The 15,423-nt window shown below is 39.3% G+C and overlaps 1 protein-coding gene across 2 annotated transcripts in view; it reads right to left on the bottom strand.

Moving 5' to 3' along the window:
• cntln (centlein, centrosomal protein) overlaps positions 1 to 15,423 on the bottom strand; it is a 115,824-nt gene that overhangs the window by 22,112 nt on the left and 78,289 nt on the right. For both annotated transcript variants that reach the window (XM_032564116.1, XM_032564115.1), the window contains 4 exons: positions 14,695 to 14,821; positions 13,166 to 13,303; positions 10,420 to 10,605; positions 4,441 to 4,638 (listed from right to left, as the gene is read on the bottom strand). In XM_032564116.1, coding sequence (XP_032420007.1) covers positions 4,441 to 4,638; positions 10,420 to 10,605; positions 13,166 to 13,303; positions 14,695 to 14,821 — 649 coding nt within the window. The remainder of the gene's footprint in view (positions 1 to 4,440; positions 4,639 to 10,419; positions 10,606 to 13,165; positions 13,304 to 14,694; positions 14,822 to 15,423) is intronic.

Below are 15,423 nucleotides of genomic sequence, written 5' to 3'. Positions count from 1 at the left end.
GAAATAAACTCAGTAAGTGCGCGTCCACCCTTGGTAGATATATAACAAATAACTGACCCTTCATCTAACATTAGGGTGCAGAAACAAACAAATTAGAGCCTTATTACATCTGGATCATTAACTCCACAATAAGTTACCCAGGGAGCCTGGAGCTGCTCAGGTCTGTGCTGCGTTGCACACCATGGAACGGACAGAGGCAAAAAAACAAAACAAAACAAAAAAACCAGGAGAGCAGCGTGATGCAAGAGGGTAAATATGAGAGGAGCGGGTATTTTTCAGCACACACGTTCTCTGCATGCAGCTACATCCCATTAATACTTTGGTTTATAGAGGCGGCTTTAGTGTCATCAGCTGACGAGTTGAACTCTTCAGGGAATAATCTGATGACAAACTTTTCACTTCTACACTGAACCAACATACCAACACTAATCCTCTGCAGCAAAGAGAAAAAGATAGATTTAAAAATAGTTGGGCTTATAAAACTTAACTTATGCCTAAAGATTAACAAAAAACATCACTTTCTCTTGAGGATTTAACACAAAAAAATAAAAAGAACATGACTGTTCCCTTTGTTCTATACAGTAAAACAATTAAGCTACAAACTCTGATCAGCATTAAGGCTTATAATTTAAAGATAAAAAATCTGTTATCAGATTTTACACAAGAAGCTCTTCTGGAAGCTCTGATTAAAGTGAATCTATTCTCACCAAATTCAGACTCCAGCAAACAGTAAAACATCAACATGTGTTTGAAAATATGACAACATATATTAGATGGGCTGTACACAAACATTAAGCCAGATTGTATAATTTTGACCCTGTGTGGTTTAGAGAAAACCAACCCTTCATTTAGGCCTGTGAACCAAATTCTTACTTTTAAAAATTATTATTTCATTATTATTTAACCAGGAAGTTGAAATAAAAATTCTCCTTTAAAAATGTGAAGCAACACAAATCAGAATTTCACAAATTAATGAAATAATTCATAATAAATAAAAAAAAGACAAACACAAACCTCCAAAGTGAAACAATGACATTCCTCCTTCACTGCATGTTTTTTAATACTCTTAAAAGTTAGACGTTTATTTGTCATGTGCACAGTAGAAACACTTTTCTTTGTACAATGAAAAAGTTACTTTAAATCCCACTTAAAAAGGTAAAGAAAAGTGTGAAATGTAAAATAACCTTATAAATATAGCAACATATCTATAAGTACCAATAACAGGATAAAAGTAGTAAATAAATATAAATTTTATACAACAAATAGTGCAAATAAAAATTGAGTAGCAGATTATTGGTAGCAGTGCAAATGTAAACATGTAGCCAGTTCACTGTAGAGTCTGATGGAAAGGAAAGTTATTAAATCTAGGTGTGCATTTCACATCAGTCATGGCGGCGAGTATTTTTAGTTCAAGAACATTTTGTAGATTAATCCAGGATTAGAGGGTTTTGCTAAAAACTTTCAAAGTCCAGGGAAAAATTTAAAAACAAAACTATTGGAGGCACGCAATGGTGATTATGAGTAGTCTTGCAAAGATGATATTAGTTGCAATATACGTTTATTTTCTTCTCTCCTCTCTTTTATTTCTGCTTCTATTTCTCTGTGACCTGCAGCATTTTGAGAAATATCATTATTATCTGCTTTTAGACTCAGTCTAACTGGCTAAATACTACATTCACTGCAAAACACAAAATCTTGCTAAGTAATTTTGGTCTAGTTTGTAGAACATTTACCTCAATACACTAGAAATAAGAGAAAACTAACTTACAAGGAACTTTTCAACAGTAAAAATAAGCTTGTTTTAAATCAATAATTCCTTAATATTGATCAAAAAGTACTAAGACTATTGGCAGATTATTTCACTTACAACATGGGAAAAGTTTCTTGTTATAAGTGAAATAATCTGCCAATGGAACAAACACTTCATCAATATTAAGAAATTATTCACTTATAACAAGCTCATGTTTCCTGCTGAAAAGTTACTTGCAAGTTTGTTTTTCTCATTTCTAGTGTACAGAGATATTTCCACTAGAAACTAGACCAAAATTACTTGGTACGATTACGAGTTTTTGCAGTGTCAGCATGAAAAATGCAAGTTCATAACACTTGGAATAGATTATTCCACTCCAAAAAGTTCCTTATGATATAAATATGCAGATTTATTGGCGACACAACGTGCAGCCCTAATGACGAGCGTATGTAAACTTCTGACCAGAACTGTAAGCGGGGTGATGAGAGAAACTTACTCTCAACCTGTTCTCTGTCATACAGGGGTGGAGTCGCTCGGCAACGGCTTCAAATTGGTTTCAAGTGTGAGTAAGTGCCTGGTGAGCTCCTTCTAATCTAGTGATAGATGAGGGGAAGTCCCCAGAGATCCAGGCTGATTGTAACACGGCTGTTAATTGATGACTTTGTTGCGAATGATCTATGGTGGAGAGAGGGCCTCACCAAGTTGGAAAACAGTTGGAAATACTTCTGCAAGCGTCCAGCAGTCAATAACGGGAGCTTCAGCTCGGTGACGGCTTTGATGCCAGGAACAGAGCTGCACTTTGTGAAAACTTGGAATGAGTTTCCAGATTGAAATCAAACAGCTGTAAACACGGCGCCGGACCTTTCTCCATGTTACCTGAACTCGTGACCTCATCGGTGCGTTTTACACATTTCACCAATATCAACAAAGCTCAGACAAAAGCAGACATTACTGAAAAGGCACTACTGACAAATCACTTGAAGAGCTTGAATGTTCGTCTTTTGCAAAACATCCTTAAAAAAGAAAAGATACTGTTGGAATTAATAGTACATATTGGAAAAATGAATAAGAAAAACATGAAATGGTGAAACAAAAAACATCAATGTGGTTGCAGCTCCTCTGGTTTTTCTGAAAGCTTCAACCCCAGGAAGACTTCAACAATAAAAAAAACAATATTCTTCATCAACCCGTTTCCAGCGTCTTCGTACTGCGGCTGACGGGATCCAGGATTCAGGCTCGTCACTCACCTTTTTGTTTACAAAAATTCCACCTCAAATTTCCAGTCAGATTGAAATTTGGAGTGTTTGCCGGACGTCTCACTGAGTTTACCCGCCTGTTTTGAAGAAAACGTTTGAACCGTGTTTGCTGAGTCAGGTATATTAACGTCCATCATCAGCAAACATAGTTTGGATTGGTGGATGGAGAAAATGTCTGCCGATGTGTTTCCTGTACACGTCTGTCCAGTCGTTACATATTTAATTGGGATTCTACCAAACATGAAGTTGTTTCATTGAAAAATAAAAAATATATATTAATAAATGATTATTAAGCACTCCATCAAATAAAAAAACACTATTTAAACAAAATAAATATAAAAAGCTAATTCATTTTATTTATTCATTTCAGGAACCTAAATGAATAAATATATATTGCATATACAGTACAGACCAAAAGTTTGGACACAACTGTGTGTCCAAACTTTTGGTCTGTACTGTACATTCAAATACATATGTACATATACAGCCACTATATGCTAAGTTATGGAAGAAGAAATGATACTCGTTTTGAGATTAATTATAGATCTTGTCACATTCTTACTTAGTTAAACTAATGTCTGTAGCTGAAGACATTAGTTACCATTTATTTGAATATTTTCTTCTACTTGTCATAATAGTCGTGTCTGTGGCTCTGACCTCTTTTCTCTTAATTCTCAATTATATTTCCCTCCAAAGTAACAACTTTTTGAAATAAACTTTTTAGTAGGTCAAATTGGTGTTTAAATCCACTAAACTTCTGAGTTTGTGTCGTTCGTAGATCACTGATAGAGAAGCAGCAGCTTTAGCCACACCAAGGGATCCAAATTGTGACATTTCTGGAGACTTTTTGGCCTCTTGGCAGCAGCTTTGTGCTTCTCATGGTGCATATGTCTCTCTACAGCCTTAACCCCCACAGTGCCCAGCTTTTTTTAAATGAATGGGTTTGGCAACAACAATCGTATGAGTTGGCAAAAGAAGTGAGCCAATGGCAAAGATAAATCTCCACTTACCCATGAAAGACGCAAAAAGGGTGTATTAGCAGCTGGTTAGCTAAAGTCACAGAATGCAGTGAAGTGTCCAACTGCAACTCAAACTTCTGACTGACAAAAATAAATATTTAAGACCTGTGATTAACGTATTTATGGACAATACAATAACTGGACAAGTAACTCACTGAACATCCTCAGAGTAATGAGTCCATATTGTTTTTAAGTGTTGACATTTCTCACTTTTCACCCTTGAAGTCACGGCATACCTTCACATCGACGTTGACGGTACGGTATTTTTTCAGGTTGTAGGCGCGAATGCCAATCAAAAACTTCCAAAATTTTATAGCAGGAAAACTCTGTCATGTGTGAAGAGTTCTGTAGGTTTTTCTAAACAAGATATAAATCCTCCTGAAGTCAGAATAAAAATGCTGTCCTTTGGCCTTACCTGATCCGTTTCCATTATATCTGCCAGATCATTCTCTGACATATTGAGGATGGAGGCAGCGATGGACTTGGCTTTGATCATGGACTTGGCTGAGAGGCTGTTCTTCTCCGCCACAGAGCTGGCCTGCCTCTGCCTCCTCCTGCTCATCAGCTGCTGTTTGACCTCTTGAACGTCTAAAAGTATTTCACTGGCCAGGGTCTGAGAAGGGAGGAGAAGAAGAGGAAAAAAGAGGGAGGAGAAGAGGATGATGAAATGGATGTAGAAAAACAAGAGGGATAGCGCTGCCCGGCAGATGAATAAATGAAATTGATCAAGCTTGCACCAGAGAGGCTTAGTACATTATGGAGGAATATTGAGTTTGACAAAGTCAGATTCTCCTCGGTTTTGCCTCACACTCCCCTGTAGGAGTGTGGACCTCGGGGTTTGTTGCCCCGTTGATTGAAAGCTGAGGGAACACGGCTTTGATATTAAACACACCCTGAGTTTCTCCGAAATCTCCACAGGCAGAGAATCACGCTTTGGAGAGGGAGAAAAATGGAGCGCTATGAAAATACAGCCATTCATTTATTTATTTGCTTTCTGAAACGTCTTACAGTACAACAGGGCAGCATAACAGTGTTAATAATTAAGCTAAAGAGGGGCTGTCTCAAATGGTGCCCGAGTGGGCGGCGAGCGAGACGAGGAAGGCCTGGGGTGGCACGGCTGTCAGGCACTAAATGGGAGTACGCTCTAAATACAGAGAGACAATTAAATGTTAAAACTGCCACTGTACACTAGGAAGTCAATAAAGTAAACTCCCCTTTGCTTCATTTTGAGCTTATTGATCGAGGCAATAATCTTCTGCATCATTCCCCTGCAAGCCGGCTGAAAAGCTGACCTTGGGTGGATTGTCAGGTGAGAGAAAGCTGGAAACAACAGAACTCACAGAGAAAGAAAAGCACCGGCAACAACTTGTTCTGCAACAGGAAACGATATAAAAAGAGAGGCTGGTTTACGCTGCTGCCGCCGATACAAAGTCCAGCCGAGGGACCCGAGTTAAAAGGTTGATCTCACATGCAGCACATATCTTAAATCTTTTGAATTTCACACACATGTACCAGATGTGGTTTGCATCAGGAGACACAAAGTAAACAGCATCTTCCCATACTCTGTTAGAAAATACAGAAAAAGGCAGTTTACGTGTAATTTCAGACCACAAATCTTGTATAAACTTATAGGTGAAGAACTTGGTAGAAAAAACAAAATGTGTGAATCAACTGAGCATGCCCAATACGCTACAATTGCTTCAATTTGACTAGCAGTCAGATTTAACTTCATATAATTTTACACCAAGTAAAAAAATACCTGTTTTTTTTACACCGGACTGTCCAGTAGACTCAATTTGACTGGAAATCAAAATTGCAACATTTGTTACATTTTCAGCTGCTGCGGTTCACTTTCAACCCGAACTGTTAAACAAACCCTTCGAGCAAGACTTTCACTTTTCTTTTGGTTGCATTTACCCAGAATGCCCTGCGCTGTAGTCCACTTCCTGCTTTTGGAGCGGTCTCTGGTTGTCTTGGCGTTCACATATGCATTTGAATCGCACCAGAGTTCACTTCAAACAAAACGATATCTAGATTTGTTTGCGGACCAGAGTTAATAGCGTTCTTGGAATTTCAATATGGCGACATCCTTAGACATTATTCGCTGTAGCCCTTATGATCATTTTAAGTTTTCATTTCCATCAGCAAGCACCTGTTTTTAATATCTTCAGTTTAGATTTGCAGGCGCTACATGGGACATTGATTTTAGATGCATTCTTTCATGCGTGTCTTGTAAAATAATCATCTTTCTACCACAGCTTACTACCGTTCATGTGAAGAGCAGCCATATTGAATCCAGAAGTCGAACTCGTAACTGGGTTCAGTCGGAGTTGGTCCTGCTTCAGTAGTGTTCCAGTTGACTTTTCTGGCTGGGAAGTCTGAATTTCCCAATTCAAAGTTCAACTGGAACGCAGCATTAGTTCATACTGGGGATCTGAAAGCCATCTTCAGTCTTTTGAGGCCTCTAGATGCTATTACTTTAGCTAGTGCAGCCTAATATCTATTGAAGCATTTCCTCTAAATCTTTGGCCAAATTAAAAGTGTCTGCACATTTTGGACAAAACATAAACCTTCTGCATCACAAATAATAACACATACTCTTAAGGTTACTGGACAGATTGGAAAAATAAAGAATGATGACAGAATGCAGCTCTAAAACATTTTAGTTTTGGTCAACAGAAAACATAAGAGCTGTATGTTACAGGAAACACAGATTACAGCTTTGCACAGCGAATATGACTGGAAGCAGTAAGAGCACATTCTGTGTTTGAAAGACTGTAACTGCCTACCTTGACTTGAACTTTTCCAGCAGGCTGTAAAAGTTTCCTAATTCAGTGTGTTTCATGACAGAGAGGTTAAAAGCCCAGAAGCATAACGCATAATGTCTTTTTTAAGTTTCCGTCTTTGGGAACAGTGGATATTCTCTACAGAACAATTGCTTCTCAAACATTCACTGTTCATGCAGTTTTATTTGACAAGTTTTATTAATATAAAAGTTTATCACGGATTTATGCCAAGATGTTTCTGCATAGTTTAGACGAAAACCTGGCAGGAAAGAAAGGAAGAAGAGATGGATGGATGGATGGATGAATAGACGGACGGACGGATCCTTGTTTCCTCTGACTGACAGTAAATAAACAAACGACTGATATCAAAATGAGCTGAATGGATATTTTAGTTTAACTGGGAGAGTCTGACTGGCCAGTTACTCTTGAAGCTGACTGAGCAGAAAACCAGTTAGTTTAACTGGTGAATCACTGTTTGTTTCCCTTAAACAGTGCTACATTGAATTCATAAACACAACAAGCACAACTCATTAATTATGCAACGTCCTATTCAAAAAGTAATGCCTAAATATCCAACAAATGTAACTTGATCTGCTCTACAGAAGCCTCCAGAAGATCAAATTTAATTGGCTGCTAATCATTTTGATACATAATAGATCAGTGTTTCAGCAGAAAACACAGCGCGGTGCAGAAACTGACCATAATAGTGTGTTTTTCAGCAAGGATAAAAAGTCGAAGCTTTCTTTGGAGGAGAATAATCTCAGCATGTGTATCTGTGTACTGTGGATTGGTCGCAATACTCAGGGCCACTGTTTAGCAGTTCAAGAGCGGTGCTTACAGCCTGGGGCGTGTGCAGGGGCCAAAAGGGTTTGCTGGCACACAATAGAAAAACACACTCACACACACACACGCCCGCACACCCCCCCACACGCGCACCCGCACACACAGAAAGAGAGAACAAAAAAATAAGCTCATAAAGACACTGAGATCTCTGCACACAAACACACACGCAGCCCTCCGGTCCTGATCAATACATGACAAGAGTAAATCTCCTCCGGACGTCAAGCAGTCCAATCAAAGGGCTCGCTGTTCTTATAGGGGATCACAAGAGCCGGGGGGAGACAAACAATGATGTGAATCCTCAACAACAAGACGACGGCCTCGGCAGCTCGGGGTTATGGGAACGGAAGAGACGAGCATGACACGCATTTCTGTACAGTAGCGCGTCTTTTCCAGGCTCCATGTGGATCCGTGGTGTCCAAACTTTTTGGGATAAAATCGTTATGATGAAAACACAGGGGGCCAACATTTCTAAAATAAACTTTTTGGGCCTTTTTTTTAATAATTTTTATTTACTCTGAAATCAAAATAGTCAGACTTTTGCAGAAAACGGATCAGTAGATTATCGTAGATAGAAAACATAAACAGCATCCAGTTTAAGGCAGATCCAGAGTTTGATTGTTTTCTGAGTTGCAGGATTTGCTTTTCATTAAAAGCAGGTCAATAATTCTGGCTCTAGTTATTCTAAAATTACAACAAATGCAAAAACTTTGTTAGTAAAAAGGAATCTATTTTCTGCATGTAATATTATTTTAAGAAGATATTATTTATCTGTAAAAGATGGAAAAGTGTCCATCTGTATCAACCAACTATGTTGGCCAGATTTGCTCAATTCTAAAGTTGGTCGAGGAACCGCAAATGGCCCCCGGGCCGCACTTTGGACACCTCTGGTGCTTATTGATTAATGATTATTGTACATAAACAAAAAACTATTTTACTATATAAAACTATTCACACCCCTGGCAGGTTTAGATTTAAGATCATCATCATTGGAAATTGGATAGCAAAACACAATAAATATAAATCTCTTAAGGAATAATTTAATATGCTTTTATTTTCTTGTCTTGTTAGAAAATTGAATATCAAATGTACATTTTTTGATGTATTTTGATGGTTTATCTTTGGTGATGAGCTCCAAGTCTATGACAATGGATGGTCTCCTTGCCATCACCCTAATCTTTTCCTTCCACCACAGATTCAACAACAAACATGTTGGTAAAATTTAAAGACTACTTGAAACCTAAATCCTCCAGGCTTATGAATACTTTTGGGCTTAACTACGATGTTTGACATCTTTGCATCATATTTGCTCCATATTGAAGAGAATATTAGATTATTTGGATAAAAGGCAGTAGTTCCCTGCAGGAAGTTAACAGTGCATTCTGTCCATAATCTGTCTGCCACCTGGTGTATTTGTGAGCAGAAAACTTCCACCGTTGTTATCTATCTGTCAGCTATTTCTCTTTCGATAGACAGGTGTGAGCTGAACTCAGGTGATGGACAGTCTTTATCACTTTCAGGCAGATTGACACAAACACAACAGCGGGTGATGAATTAGGCCCAGAGAAGGAGAAGGGCGGCTGCTCCAGATGCTCAGATTTTCTCCATGGTGGTCTGTTTCAACCAGATACTCGCTGCAGAAAGACACAACCTTATATCTCACTGTCCAACACTTCTCTAAACATTTCCTGTTTTTGATCAGGTGGACTTATTAATAATATTTCTTTCTATTTTCTAGAACAATAAGGAAGTTGAGTGTTACACACAGTCTCTCAGGGTTTGGTAGAATTAACATTTTCTGATATTCTTCTGTAAATTCCCACAGTAAGATGTTGCTTTACCATTTCTAGACAATGTTCTTTCCTCGTGATGTTGTAAAGTGTACCAGTCACTCCCACAGCATGACGTTACCTCTACCATACCTCACAGTTTGGAAAGTGTTCTCAGGTCTGCATGTTTTCTGTAATATGTTATCTGTAATATTGGCTTCTTCCTCTGTGAGCGGCCTTTCAGCTCATGTCAGAACATGGCTCATTGTGGATCATGACACTCTTACCAGTCTCGGCTGCCATTTTTGCGAGGTATTTTGCTTCTGATATACACACTTTGCATCAAAACACACTGACTCTAAAGGACGTAATACGAGACTCTCTAAAAGAAATGCTCTCTCCCATTATTTTGGCTTTTAGCAAACAAAAATGTTTCTGGTAACCCAAATTGACCTAAAACACGAAACGTTTAATTTGATTTAATGTTAAACAGTGAGAAAAAAACTGCTGCGTCTTTTCATTCAGTGTATGTAAATATCTGGTTTTAAATGGAGATAGCTAATGTCATGTAGGTGTTAAAATTCAAACTGTCCACCAGCTAAATACAGTAACACAGCTTTAAAATTAGATCTCAAAGCTTCCCAGTGGAGATCCAAATAACTCTGTACAGCAGGGGGAGACGTATCATTACTGCTTCTTTCTGCTGAGATCACACAACTGTGCAAAAATCTAGAGTCCGACCTTTGATTATTTGTGTCTGGATCAATCAATCTCCAGGCTTTATGAAGGTCTGAGTATTTTTTCTTTGGACTTTGTCTACGTTTTTAGTCCAGTATCTGAGGATGTTTAGATGAATGTTTTTTCTTTGCTGCGGCCAATGAACCATCAGGTCTCAGTTAGCACTGCTCCTCAGTGTTACTTTGTTGTGTCAAACAAATTCAACCTTTGTCTAATCACTTCTAAAACTTTCTGAAGCAGACAAGCGGCTCTCTGCTGTACCTTGATGAAGCAGTGAAGCTGCTCCACCTGCGAGCCCGCCTGGCCCAGCTGTCTCTGAAGCCGGTCCAGGGCCTGGGAGCTGTGCTGGGTCAACCCCTCCATTTGCTCGGTGGCGGTCTGCTCCAGGACGGTCAAGGCCTGCTCACCGGCGCCAACACGGACCTGCAGGGCCTGGATCCGCTGCTCCTGAAAGAAGCAAAATAATCCACAGAATACAAAAAAAATAATCCACAGGAAACAAAAATATCCTGATCATGTTGGTGATAAAAGCTTCAAATATCAGCAGAAAATCTCCATGTGAAGACTAACCAAACAAAACAATGTTGTGCTTTAAATTTGTGTCTATTTCTATACCGAGCTGCAACAGAACAACTGAATTAAATGTGAAAGAGTCAGTAGAAAGCATCAGATATACAGATAAAACCAGATGTCTATATACACTGAATAAAAAGACACATTTTTGTCTCATTGTCTGTAGTTAAATCAGATCAAACGTCTCTTGTTTTCAGTTATTCAGAATTACCTAAATTATTTCGATTTGCTAACTGCCCAAAAACTTATAGAGAAATTTTTTTTGAGATTTTCTTTTGTGACTTTCTTCAGATTTAGAAGTTCACATACGTATATTTGTTCAGTATCAGGGATAAGTATATTTTAAACTGCATGACTGGGGTCCCTTTGGGTTTCCTTAATCAAACTTTTCAATAGTTTGATGGAGTTCTGGTCCGGTCCACCTGAACTGGATCAGGCTTGTAGGCTGCATCGCTCTCACACACCTTTTCAGATTTACCCACAACTTACCCAAAGGATTATTAACCTTTAAGAAGTTTCCAAACGCATGATATCATCATGGAGTAGTGATGGACTCTGACCTGAACCTCCAGAGCCACATAAAGACAGTCACAAAGTCGGCCTTCTATCACCTGAAGAACATTTACAGGATTAGAGGACTAATGTCTCAGCGAGATCTAGAGAAACTCATCCATGCGTTTATCTCTAGTCACATTGATTATTGCAACAGCGTCTTCACAGGTCTGCCCAACAAATCAATCCTTCAGCTGCAGCTGATCCAGAATGCTGCTGCTCGCGTTCTCACTGAAACCAGGAAGATAGAGCACATAACACCAGTTTTAAAGTCCCTACACTGGCTCTCTGTAGCTCAAAGAATAGACTTTAAAATACTATTGTTAGTTTACAAATCACTGAACGGCTTAGCACCACAATACATTAAAGATCTGCTGTTGTTGTATCAACCCTCCAGACCTCTCAGGTCTTCTGGTTCTGGTTCTGCTCTGCATCCCCAGAACCAGAACCAAAAGAGGAGAAACAGAATTCAGCTTCTATGCACCAGAAATCTGGAACAAACTTCCAGAAAACTGTACAACTGCTGAAACACTGACTTCCTTTAAATTTCGACTGAAAACCCACCTGTTTAGAGTTGTATTTTAAATGTAATCAATTATGAATTTAACGATGGCACTCAACTTAATGTAATGTTTTGATGACTCTATGTTGCATGACTTTGTGTTTTTGTGATTGTTAAGATGTAAAGCACTTTAAAATGTCTTGCTGCTAAAATGTGCTATACAAATAAAATTTTATTGATTGATTTGATATGGGCTTTCCCTCATTTTTAAAGATATAGCAGTCCAGGGGTCTCAAACTCAATTTACCCGGGGCCGCTGGAGGTAGAGTCTGGGTGAGGCCGGGCCGCATTCACACACACGGTCTCCTCAGCCGAACCTTTCTGATTGCCTATTACCATATTTGGCCGTAGTCAGGCGCTGTAACAGCCGTAATTGTGTAGTGTCTCTTTAAGATACTCTAGTATTGCTAATGATGTCAGAAGTATGCGCCACGGCTTCTCTGTAGAGAGCGTGGGAGAAACGTGCTAGACGGACATGTTAGCTCCCTAACTTTTTAGTAATGTTACGGGTTGTTTGGACGCTGCTCAATTTTCATGTCTGATAATATAGCAGCCGTTCAACCGGCTTTGTAAGGTTGGTGAAGAGCGTATTTATTAAAGGACAACACTGTGGAATTCCCAGTACCAGTGTGGTTGTGAGTTTTTGACGGTCCTGACGAATCTGCCGCCTCCTCTCCTCCCTTAAACACAACCCAAGTGTTACAGCGCCTAACCTTAATTACGTTACACTGATCAGCAACTTCCGGGTCTAGACTGGATGCTGAAGCACGTGAAGCGGGAGCGGCCGCGGAAATTGCGCATGAACAGCATGCAAATAATGACAAATAGAAAATGCAAATAGGCCCGGCCGATGTCCCGCCCCCGAGAGCAATATACTCCACCGTGATTGGTAAGTTCGTTCAGCTCCGCACACAACACTGAAAAGTGCCAATTATATCAAACTCGCGGGCCGCACTAACATTAAACTTTCATATTAAGGCAGGGGCCACAAACTATCGTCCCGAGGGCTGCAGTTGGCCCGCGGGCCGCGAGTTTGAGACCCCTGTAGTAGTCATTCCATGTATAAGTTTTGCAGCATTTAGCAAATAGAAATAATTTAGGTAATTCTGACTAAGAGAAGTTTGGTCTGATTTAACCTCCGACGGTGAGTCTTATTTTTCAGTGCATGTAAACTTCTATTCAGTAGAGTAAGGACAATAACATCCAGATAATAAACAGAATTTGCTTGTTTTCCGCCCGCAACACAAAATAGCAGCTAATATACTTCAAACTGCCTTCCACTCTGATGAGCAACAAGCATCTGTTATGGTGGTTTCTAACCTTTTTCTCCATGTCCTCTTTCAGTTTTGCACAGGATGCCTCATGCTGGCCTTTCTCTGTTGTTGCAACATTTAACCTCCTCTTCAGGGATTCAATCAGTGCCTTCCTGTTGGAGGCCTCCTCCGACAGCGTTTTTACCTGGACGGACAGAGGGAACAGTTAAATGTACACAATTTAATTTTACACAGGACACTGTTTCCTGCAGAAGTATTCACACCCTCCAAAGTTTACGTTTTTGTTATCTTAATTGGATTTTTTTTTGTTGTTGCAAAGTTTAAATGTGAAGTGTGAGACACATTGGAACTCAACCCTCTTTACTTTAATACCCCTAAATAAAAACCACTGCAGCCAATTGCCTGCAGATATCAGTTATTCAGTTATTGATGATAAATAAATATTTATCTGTATGATTTTTGTTACTTTCTCCACTATTTGTTCCATGACAGAATCAATAAATATGAGTAAATTCAAAAACATGATTAAGTGCATTTACTGTGTGCAGGTCAATGATGTAAATCAAAACATTTTAAAGTTTGTGACATCCTGAAAAATCTCATTTGAAATGGGATTGAATACTATTTGTGTTTGTGGCATTGTGAATGCTGTGCCACACGAAGTAATAAATAGGATCATAATCTTTAGGATCATAATCTTTATTGTTATCAGAATATTAATACAAAAAGTCCATATTGTCCACTCCTACATGTACCACTTTAGTAAATGCCAAGTTTTTCAGCTCCCATCATCTTGACAGCCATTTTAAAACAGAACGTTTCTTTTTCAGTTTGTGGTGTAATGTCATAAAAGTAAAATAAATAAAAACCAACATCTAATCCATTGGTTCCAGTTTTACTCAAACATTCAAGTTTCTTCTCGTTCACTCGTGTTTTTGCCTGTTGCACATAAACAGGTTTCACAAAAGCAGCCTGAACACCAACAGTAGAGCGGATGCCAGATTTTGAGAACCACTGCTTAGAATCAAAACACATCTATGCGTTTCAAAATCTCAAACAACATCTAGATTTAGATCCAAGGAAGAAGTTGAAGCAAGACTTGGGAACTGCTGTTTTCAGACTTTCTCTATCCAGTGTGATGGAGAATCAGCAAACATTTCAGTCCAAAGAGCTGCACAGCTGGCAGAGAAAACAAAAACCCTGCAGCCGTTTTTCTACTGAAAGGTTCGTCTACAAACTGTTGACTCAGTGCAACAGCTTTCAGTCTTTTTTATTATTTGTAGTAAAAGCAACAGATGTAATGACATCTAATGATGGTTGTTGGGGTGTGTGTGTGTGTTTTGCCATGGCAACAGGTCCAGGGTATCCATTAAAGACACTAAGAATAAAGTTAATTGAAAAACAAACAAAAGAAAAAAAAGAGTCCTGGTTGTTACTTTGGCTCTGTGACACTAAGGATGCATTCACACCAGGCCTGCATTCACTGTTATAGTGGCCCTAAATATGAAATCAGATAGTTTTTAAAGTGTTTCGTGAAAAGAGTTCAACCGTGATGAGACAGAGATGTTTGCCCACCTTCTTGTCCAGGTCTTCCACCTGAGCCCGATAACTTCTCTCCATGTCCTGCAGGACCTTTAATCTGGTCTTCAGGTCCTCCACCAGCTGCCTTTTCATGGCCACGTCTCGCTCAGCATGGATCACCCTAAAAGAAGATGCAAAAACTTAACACAGAAATAACACAGAGAACAACAAACACACACACACACCCCTTCACACACACACACACACACGAGTAGAGCTGGCAGACGCGGCGTCCCAATGCGCTGCATCAGCCATGACAGCTCATTATGACAACTAAATACACTGGCATGCTGCTTGGGTAAGTGGAGGAGCGTAAAATGGGGATGCATGTATAATTCTAGCTGGCATATATTAGAACAAATGCTCTGGCACCGAGCGCTGCTTTAAGAGTGACTGGGGAGTCCTTTTTGACAAATGGTGTCTCGAATCAGCCGCGACTGCAACGCGGCATTTTAATGTTTATCATTTAACAGCTCAGACACATAAATGCTTCAACAGGGAGGCTTTTTGCAGAGGAGGCCTCTTATGAGGGAGACTTCCTGTTTGTTTCAGAGGGATTTCCCATCAGCCTGTACAATCCAAACAGACGATTTTACCTTCGATCCTGCTAAATAAAACCTGCTTAGAGCCGCTGACATCACATGACCTTTTAAAATATGACAATTTAGAATTTTTTAAAGGGCAGTATTATGTAAAATCAACTTTTTTGAGATTTACATCATG

This window comes from Xiphophorus hellerii, chromosome 5 (assembly GCF_003331165.1).
Source record: "Xiphophorus hellerii strain 12219 chromosome 5, Xiphophorus_hellerii-4.1, whole genome shotgun sequence".
Classification (NCBI taxonomy): domain Eukaryota; kingdom Metazoa; phylum Chordata; class Actinopteri; order Cyprinodontiformes; family Poeciliidae; genus Xiphophorus; species Xiphophorus hellerii.
The sequence above is the reverse complement of the archived record's forward strand: the minus strand, read 5'-3'. Positions and strand labels throughout refer to the sequence as shown.